Source organism: Eimeria necatrix, genomic scaffold, assembly GCF_000499385.1.
Source record: "Eimeria necatrix Houghton genomic scaffold, Enh_scaff806, whole genome shotgun sequence".
NCBI classification, from domain to species: Eukaryota; Apicomplexa; class Conoidasida; order Eucoccidiorida; family Eimeriidae; genus Eimeria; species Eimeria necatrix.
This window is the reverse complement of record NW_013654624.1, coordinates 7,501-16,965: the sequence shown is the minus strand read 5'-3', so window position 1 is coordinate 16,965 and position 9,465 is coordinate 7,501. Positions and strand designations below refer to the sequence as shown.

Sequence of the window (9,465 nt, the reverse complement as noted above, 5' to 3'; positions counted from 1 at the left end):
GGGGTGTGCTGCTGTGCAGCTGCAGCAGGGGGGCTGCTGCTGATAGTGCTGCTGCTGCTGCTGCTGCTGCTGCTGCTGTGTCGCGTGTTGCAGCGTGGTGGTCTGTGGTGAATTGGGACTTCGCGAATGAGAACTTGAAGAAAGCAATGCAGGGAAGCGACTAGCTGTCGAGACACCCGACGGCGCAGCGCGTGGCTGCAAGCAGCAGCAGCAGCAGCAGCAGCAACAGCAACAGCGCAGCAGCAACGGCAGCGCAGCGCAGCAGCAGCAGCAGCAACAGCAACAGCGCAGCAGCAACGGCAGCGCAGCGCAGCAGCAGCAGCAGCGACAGCGCAGCGGCGACAGCGCAGCAGCAACAGCAGCAACAGCGCAGCAGCAGAGACAGCAGCAGCGGGAAGACAGCGAGGTGTTAAGGCGAACAGCTGTCGCTGCTGCAGCAGCTGCGGAACATCTACTGCAGGTTTTGAACAAGAAAAACTTAATCTTTGTAGTGCAGCTTCCGTTTTCGTTTCTGCTGCCGGGAGGTGTCGAGACACCCGAGAAGTGCCGAGACACCCGAGAGGTGCCGAGACACCCGAGAGGTGCCGAGACACCCGAAACTTGTGTAGAGAGCAGTTCCACTACGGGAAAGTGAAATAATAGTTCTTTTTTTGGATTTAAATGAATAGTTTGAATTAAATAAAGTAAATTTAATCAAAAAGAGGAAAAGCAAACGGTGGACGAGGCCTCGGGCAAATGTTCAACTTCCGTCGCCGCCGGCAGAGTTCAGAAGTTGCGGAAAGTTGCATTAATTTGCATTAAAATTGGAATAAATTGGAATTAATTGGAATTAAATTGCAATTTATTATTATTTCCGAATTTAGAAAGAAACAAATCCTTCCAAAGGCGCAGATCGGAGGCCTCGGGCCGCCGTCGAAGCGCGGGCCAACGCTGGGGTGTACGTACACCGCACCCACGAGCCAGCTGAAATAATAGTTCTTTTTTTGGATTTAAATGAATAGTTTGAATTAAATAAAGTAAATTTAATCAAAAAGAGGAAAAGCAAACGGTGGACGAGGCCTCGGGCAAATGTTCAACTTCCGTCGCCGCCGGCAGAGTTCAGAAGTTGCGGAAAGTTGCATTAATTTGCATTAAAATTGGAATAAATTGGAATTAATTGGAATTAAATTGCAATTTATTATTATTTCCGAATTTAGAAAGAAACAAATCCTTCCAAAGGCGCAGATCGGAGGCCTCGGGCCGCCGTCGAAGCGCGGGCCAACGCTGGGGTGTACGTACACCGCACCCACGAGCCAGCGAAGCCGCTTCCGCCAGCAGCAAGCAGCAGCAAGCAGCAGCAGCAGCAGCAGCAGCAGCAGCGGGCTTGCATGCATGCACAGAAGCAGCAGCTTCTCCCATAATGGAGCTCTTTGCTGCTTCTTCAGTACCGCAGCCAGTAAGTCGCCCGCCGGATGTCAATTAGCTGCGGCATTCCGTGCAGAGGCCCCATCGCGCTCACTGCCACTTCCTGCACAACCCCACAGCTGCTGCTGCTGCTGCATGTGCTGCTGCTGCTGCATGTGCTGCTGCTGCTGCTGCTGCTTCAAGTGATACTGCTGCAAGTGGTGCTGCTGCCGCTACTACAAGTACTGCTGCTGCTACTACAAGTGCTGCTGCTGCTACTACAAGTGCTGCTCCTGCTACTACAAGTGCTGCTGCTGCTGCGGGAAGAGATGCTGCTGCTGCTACAACTGCTGCTGCTGCTGCAAGTGTTGCTGCTGCTGCTGCTGCTGCTGCGCTTGCTGCCACTCACTTTGTCGTGGAGGTATTTCCAGGCGACTCGTTTAATTTCGTCGGCGTCGATTGCGTTGAGGCGCATGAGGAACTCCGCAGTGGGGACGTGGCGGCCGTAGACTCTGCAAATTGGCATTTCGAGTTGAATTCAGCATTTTAGCATTTCAAAACAAAGACATTTCAGAATAAAATGCAATAAAAATGAAATTAAAACAAAAATAATTGAATTCTCACAGAATTTGCCGGCCCAAGTCTTCAGCGACGGAAGTTGTCGAGTCGAGGTGGCCGAGCAGTTGAGTCTGAGTTGCATGCAGCGCTCGGCAACCAGATTACCTTTCTAGAAAGCGAAATTTTCTCGAACAAGTGCAAAATATAAATAAATTATAAAAATTAAAGGCTTTAAAACATTAAATGAGGCAATTCTGAGCCCCAAAACCCGCACCGTCAGCTGCGCCTTTGCCCGTTCAACTTCCTCGTCGGTGACCTGCACGCAAACGGGGTGTACGTACACCTCGGGCGGAAGCGGTGACCCGGAGTTTGCAGGTCCAGATCTCGTGTCAGTGAGTATTTTTTTCGTTTTTTTTCCGCAATAATGGTGAAAATATGTAAAAGAAGTGCTTACGCTGTAGGAAAGAGCCGTGATCCCGTGCATGAGGTCCAGAACGCAGTGCTCGACGGCGACTTCGTCGCACTGCGCGTAGAAGCCGAAGAGCCCAGTGTCCCGGTAACAAGTATTGAAAGCTGAAAACATTTCTGCACATCCAGTTTGCATTTTCGTCGCGATGTTCCGCACTGTCGTGTTCGCACTCAGCTTCCCCGGCACCAGCCCCTCGTCGTGCTTTCTGTAGCTGCCGATGATCGCCTGCATCAGCATGAACGCCACCACGTCTGCACACAGCAGCAGCAGCAGCAGCAGCAGCAGCAGCAGCAGCGGAGACACGGGGGGGGAGCGAACTGAGGAATAAAGCAAATCTGAGAAGAGGTGCTACAGCAATTCTCCAGCAACACGAAAGCAGCAAAACCCCAAAGCCCTCCGAGCGCCGCCAGCCCCTGAAACCCCCAAAATTACCCAAACCCTCGGCAAACCCTAAACCCTCGCTAGCGAAACCCTAAACCCTCGCTGGCGAAGCCCCAAACCCTCACTGACGAAACCCTAAACCCTCGCTAGCGAAACCCCACACTTTCGCTGGGGGGCCCCTAAACCCTCGCTAGCGAAACCCTGCCCCTAAACCCTCGCCAGTGCGCCCTGAACCGTCGGAGGGCAAACCCCAAACCCCAAACCCCAAACCCTAAACCCTAAACCCTAAACCCTAACCTGGGGACTTCCAGGGGACGCCCTCGAAGCCGACAGCAATGTGGGCGATGGGCCCCATGTCGTCGTCCCTGTAGATGAGTTCGGAGCCGCAGAAAAAGGGTTTAGGGTCTGGAACGGAAATGGTTTGGGGTTTGGAAACTGGGAGGTTTGCAAAGGACCACTGGACCAGGTCCACCAGCCGGCGGTGGTCCACTGGTCCTGCAGCGGCCACCACCACGCGGCTGCTGCTGTAGTTCCGCGCGATGTAGTCCAGCAGGTCTTCTCTTCGCATCTTCTCCACGTTCTCAGCTGAGCCCAGGATCGTAAAGCCCAGAGGGCTGTCCCGAAACGCCTGCAGCAGCAGCAGCAGCAGCAGCAGCAGCAGCAGCAGCAGCAGCAGCAGCAGCAGCGGCAGCAGCAGCAGCGAGTTGCACTGCGAACTGAAGTGGTGGTGGCTTTTGGGCCGAAACCGATGCAGGGCAAATTGCCACTTCAACTCCATTTCAACTTGAAAATAAAAATAAACAATAAATAAATAAATAAACAAATAACAAATAATAAATAATAAATAAATAAATAAATAAAAAGTAAATAAATAAATAAATAAATAGAGAACGAGAGAGGCCGGTGGGGCGGGGCTCACGGTCATGTGGAGCCTGTCGAAGATGACTTCTTCAGTTTGCTTTTCGACTTCTTCCATTTCCCGCAAAATAACTCTTTTTTCAACTTCTAAAGCATCTTTGTCAATGGTGGAGTTCAAAAGAATGTCCGAGAGGATGTCTAGACACTGCGGAAGGTCCTTTTTGAACGCTTTCGCGTAGTACCTGCGCAGACAGCTGCTGCTGCGCACGCTGCTGCACTGCTGCAGCGCTGCTGCGCTGCTGCAGCAGCAGCAGCGCAGCTGGGTTTGCTGCTGCTGCAGCAGCAGCAGCAAACCCAGCGCCCGACGCGCCTTTTGCTGCGCAATAAACTAAACCCTAAACCCTAAACCCTAAACCCTAAACCCTCGGCCGCGGCCCCGGCGGAGGCTGCCGCCGCCCGCAGCAGCCAACTGCCGTCGCAGTCTTGTTCTAAACCTCTTGAATCTGAAATTTAGATCTCTTTAATTTAAAGTTCAAATATATTTAATTTAAAACTCAACTTACACGGTTTGTTCGCGAGAAGTGTAGGCATTCAAGTGGGCCCCCATGTTCTCGATTTCCTGCTCGAGTTGAATGCGCGAGCGCTTCTTGGTGCCCTGTGCAGAAACAGCAGCAGGCAGCCGGAAAGGCCATTTCTGGACGCGCAGCAGCGCCAAACCCACCAATATGGACAGCAAATAGCATTTAAAACGAAGATAGCAATTAAAAAACCCGAAAACCGTTCAGATTCCATGAAGATCGGCTGCGCGGGCTCGCCCGGCGCACCTTGAAGGCCATGTGCTCCAGGAAGTGAGCCGCGCCATTTGTACTCTTCCGGTCAAAACGGCTTCCGCTGTCAATCCAAACTCCTACAGTTATTGTTTCCGAAAAGGGGAGACTTTGAGAAGCCACGCGAATGCCGTTTGGCAGCTGGGTGAGCTCTGCATGCAGAAAGGCAGCAGCAAATGCAAAACGGAAACCCGTGCGATCCGGGGCTTTCCCGCCCGCAGAAGCCGCTCAAACGCAGTCTGGAGAAATAAAACTGCAAATTCAATTTATTTGAAGTTTAAAATTCGAAAAAGGATAAATAAATGCAGCCAAAAGAGCCGCGGGAACCGCAGCGGCGCGCACCTGCGCGGGGCTGGTTGAACGCAGAAAGCGGAACGGAGCTGCGCCTGTCTGCAGCAGCAGTTGGGTCGCTGCTGCCGATAGACACGGGAGCCTTTTTAGTGCTGGCAGCAGCAAGATTGGTGAAGCAGCATTTGCTGCTCCTGAGGCTCAAGTTTGCATACCGCAGCGCAGCAGCAACCGCCCCCCTGCAGGCGCTGCCAACGTGACGCGAGGCCGCAGCTGTGGCGGCGTGCATTGTGTGCAAAGAGAAGCTGCTGCTGCTGCTGCTGCTGCTGGACTTGGTTTGTTTCTGCTGCAGCAGAGGCCCGGAAGATCCCGCGCATGCAACGGCGGAGGAATTCACTTCTGCGGCCTCTGCAGGCGGCCCAAAGCCCGCTGGCGGGAAAAAGAATTAAATTATAAAACGCAAAAATGAAACGAAACGCAACTTCAGTGCCTACACCCCAACTGCCTTCCGCTGCTGCAGCAGCAGCAGCAGCCGGACAGCCCCGCTGCAGCAGCAGCAGCCGCTGCCGCTGCTCTCAGCCTTTTCACGCTCACAGGGCTTTAAAGCATATTAAACAAACAAAAATTAAAATAAATAACAAACTTTATTCCTTTTAAATCCTTGGAATCTACTTTTAATCAGAATCCAAGCACACCAGCGGGATAAACGCGAAACAAACTCTAGCTGTCGAGCTCGCGGTGTTTGCCGTTTGCTGCAGCAGACAAAACCAGTACTCCCTCCCAATGAATTGTAATTAATTTTTATTTTTTAAATTTGTTTTTCCTTTTTATTTCCCCTTTAATATTTGTTTATGCAGAAGGCTTAAGAACATTTCCAAGAACGTCTTCTCCGCAGCAGCCTCTCTTGCCGCATTCATATTCAACAGATGTGCATTTGTTCAAAACGGAAATGCAAAAGTTTTCTTGAATTATCCTTTTTCCTTTATTGTTTTATTTTTTCCTGAAAGTATCTGCTGAATTAGAAACAGAGAAGACTGTCAAATCAGCTGCTACAGTTTAAGCCGCACTGCTGCAGCAACAGAGTAGTTTGACAGGGAAACTGTGCAGAATTTAATTCATTTTCAGGAAAAAATGCAATAAATATTCAAATAAAACCTTTAATTTTATTTATTTACTCCAAAGAAACATTTTAATTCACGAAAAGTGGCTTTTTATACTGCTTTACATGCTCCTGCCACTGAGGGCTCCCGACCCAAGCCAGGCTGCCCCCCACATTTGTGGCCTTTAGCTGAACTATTTCAACTTAAATACATTTTCACTTCTAAATTGATTTAAAATAACACATTTCAATTAAATAAATACATTTAATTGCAAAAAAGTACCTTTTTGCATTTACAGCATGTTGGGCTTTTGCCCTTGGCTCTTTTGCTGCTGAGCAGCAGCAGCACAGCAGGTGAGAGCAGCAAGCAGCACAGAGATAAGGACTTGCCTCAGCAGCTGCTGCAGCAGCAACAGCAGCAATAATAGGAGCAGCAGCAACAGCAGCAACAACAGCAGCAGCAACAGCAACAGCAGCAACAGCAGCAGCAGCAGATGCTGCAATTTTCCTTCTTTCGTTCAAAAAACCGGAAAGGGTGAAAATTTGATTCTCTTCTTTGGGGTGTACGTACACCTCAATATGAGTCGCCCCGCTACTGCTCCATCAAAAACAAAAAAATTAAATTATTTTATTTTTCAAATTTCCATCTTTTCCTCAATTTCAAATTTAAAGACTCATGGATAGCCTCAAGGTGCTCTGTGGGGCTCCATAAAAATTCTCCAGGGGGCCCCCCGTGGGCCCCTAAGGGGCCCTGGGGGCCCCCAAGGGGCCCCTGGAGGCGTTTGTGTGGCCCCAGAGGAGGCCCCACGGGGGCCCCCTGGGGGCCCCCGGGGGCCCCCTGGGGGCCCCCGAGGGAGTTCCGGCAATAGAGGCCCCACAAGGAGCTTTAGGGGCCCCCATGTCCTTCAGAACCTTCGAGGGGCCCCAAAAGCTTCGAAAGAGGTTCAAAAAGGACTCAAATGGCATTATTTTGAGCAGCAGGGGACCCCCAGGGGCCCCTAAGGGGGCCCCCAAGGGGGCCCCCAAGTGGGCCCCCAAGGGGGCCCCCTGTGGGGCCTCTTGGGGGCTCCCATGGGGGCCCCCAGGGGGCCCCCCAAGAGGCACGAAAGAGTTGCCGTGGGCTAAAACTGAAAAGCAACTTTGTCTCAAAACTCTTTTGCCTTTCAAGCCATTCCTTTTGTATAGGGGAAATTAAGAGAAAAGAAAATCCTTTTTGTCTTTGTTGGGGCTTTTAATTGGGAAATAAACACTTGAAAACCCTTAAAAGCGCATGCAGACACAATGCATGCATGCATGCATGCATGCATGCGTGCATGCGTGCATGCATGCATGCATGCAATTTCCGGTGTACGTACACCGGTGGTTTTATATTGAGGAGTACAAAGGCATTTGAGAGCGCTTAGGCGTTTTTAAAAATGCAGAAATATGAATTTAAATGGGAAAATAAAAGGAATTATTGTCCATTTTGGTGCATTTTGAATGATAAAATGCTCCTCTTTTTCATTTATTTGTCAAATTAATCCTCCAGAATCTAATTATTAAACAAATAGAAAATTCAAGTTTTTAATTTTTGAAAATTGACTTCGAATGGCTGCATGCGCTTTTGCACTGCACGGAAATTCGTGCAAAGACAAATGCATGCAAGTGGCTCTTCAAACTTTGTTTGTAAAGGCATGTTTAGATTTAGAATTTAGAAATTAATAAACAAAGAAAAATACATTTAAATAAAATGTTTAATGCAAATAAATAAATACATTCCGAATAATAAATGGCACTTTTTGTTTTAATTCAAACTTTGCATTCCTTGCACTCGGGCCAATTCGAGTTTGCAGAAAAATGCAAAAAGCGAAAATGGGATTTTCGCGTTTGCAAACTTTCCAAATTTGAAAAGACCACTGGACCATCTGCGAGGTTTTGTGCGGGGTGTGCGGTGGTCACTTTTATTTTTAAAAAAAAGAAATAACTTTTTGTAACAAACAAACAAAGAAAGGGCCCCTGAGCTGCTGCTCTTTGCGGGATAAATGAATATTTAAAAGTCTAGAAAGGCCTTTTTAGCATTGGTTTTGACTTGGCGGCGCTGCGGCGCTTTTTTCCAGCTCGAAAACCCTAAACCCGAACCCTAAACCCCAAACCCTAAACCCTAAACCCTAAACCCTAAACCCTCAGAGGCGTCAGCGCCGCGCCCGCAGCCTCAAACCCCAAACTTCTCTTGTCTAAATGTTTACTTCTGCAAAATGCTGAATTATAGTAATAAATTGAAAAGGGGAAAGAGTAAAGAAGCAGCAACGCAAGGGAGGCGGTCTCGGGCGTTGCTGGCCCCAGGTGGAGAACGATGCCGCAGGTCCCGTCTGGCCGCTGCATGCGTGGAAATTTTGCGAAAATAAATGAATTAAATGGAATTAAAATGAAAAATTGAATTAAATGAGACTTTAAACGCCAAAAATAAACGGAAGGAAACTGATCAGCCGTTGCTGCCCAGTGGTCTTGCAGTCGCCACGTGAGCTGTACGTACACCTGAACACCACCACCGTTTTTCCCCTTTTCTTTTCTAATTTTTCTTCATTTTCTTTTCTTTCGCTTTTCCTTTGCCTCCAGGGGGCCCCTGCTGCTCCCGGCTGCCCCAGGGCCCCGCGCTGCAGGGAAATCAAACCCTAGATCCAGTAGCAGCACAAGTCCGGGAGCAGCAGCAGCAGCAGCAGCAGCGCAGCAGCAGCAGCAGCAGCAAAGGCAATTCTGAACTTCCCGTTGCGCTTCCGCGTCGCCGGGAGCTGCTGCAGCTGGCTTTCAGGTGTACGTACACCCCAAATACCCCGTACAAACCCTCAACGTCTCATGGAAAGGCTGACAATCATTTTCTTTTCTTTTCCTTTCCTTTGTAGCGCAGCCGCTAGCCGCCCCTAGCCAGCCCCCCGCAAGGCCCAGGCCGAGCGCAGGCCCTGGGGTTTAGGGTTTAGGGTTTAGGGTTTAGGGTTTAGGGTTTGGGGTTTGAAGCTGGAGCCCAAAGCTTCGACTCAAAATGGCGGCGATATTTTCCAAGGTGCGTTTCCGTCTAGCCCTATGCCTGCTGCTCCCTGTTCTAGTTCAGGGTTTAGGGCCTAGGGTTTAGGGTTTAGGGTTTAGGGTTTAGGGTTTAGGGTTTGTGCATGCGCGCGGCTGAACAGTACGGGGAGCTGGTGAACTTCATCATTCGGCCCCCGAGAGATAATTACAAAGAAGAAGAGTTGGGCCCCCCCCTCTTCACTATGGCGGGAAGGCTGTACAAACGCACAGGCAAGCCTAGGGTTTAGGGTTTAGGGTTTAGGGTTTAGGGTTTAGGGTTTAGGGTTTGGTGTTGTGGGTTAGGGTTTAGGGTTTAGGCTGCGCACTGTAGGAAACATGGCATATACAGGCGGACACCGGAACAGATGACTCAAAAGGCTGGCCAGCGGCTGGGGCTTAGGGTTAAGGGTTTAGTGTTTAGTGTTTAGGGTTTAGGGTTTAGGGTTTAGGGTTTAGGGTTTTTGTGGGGTTTGTCACAGACCTGGAATTAGTCAACAGAAGGAACATGCGGCTTCAGTGCAGCCACTTCGAGCCTGTCTTATCGTATGTGAAGCAGCCCTTTC

General features: G+C 49.8%; 2 protein-coding genes across 2 annotated transcripts in view; one reads left to right on the top strand and one right to left on the bottom strand.

Moving 5' to 3' along the window:
- Positions 1-1,420: 1,420 nt before the first annotated feature.
- On the bottom strand, positions 1,421-5,053 carry ENH_00077250 (mitochondrial-processing peptidase beta subunit, putative; the record flags this gene model as incomplete). Its single annotated transcript, XM_013583061.1, has 10 exons — positions 1,421-1,507; positions 1,793-1,895; positions 2,008-2,072; positions 2,216-2,257; positions 2,396-2,661; positions 3,089-3,419; positions 3,711-3,945; positions 4,213-4,304; positions 4,474-4,628; positions 4,819-5,053. The coding sequence occupies 10 exons, from the start codon at positions 5,051-5,053 to the stop codon at positions 1,421-1,423; spliced, it is 1,611 nt and encodes a 536-aa protein (XP_013438515.1).
- A 3,826-nt stretch (positions 5,054-8,879) lies between these two features.
- ENH_00077240 (hypothetical protein, conserved) overlaps positions 8,880-9,465 on the top strand; it is a gene marked incomplete at both ends in the record, with an annotated part of 2,988 nt that continues 2,402 nt past the window's right edge. The window contains 3 exons of the mRNA XM_013583060.1: positions 8,880-8,900; positions 9,025-9,133; positions 9,382-9,445. Of these exons, the coding sequence (XP_013438514.1) occupies positions 8,880-8,900; positions 9,025-9,133; positions 9,382-9,445 (194 nt within the window). The remainder of the gene's footprint in view (positions 8,901-9,024; positions 9,134-9,381; positions 9,446-9,465) is intronic.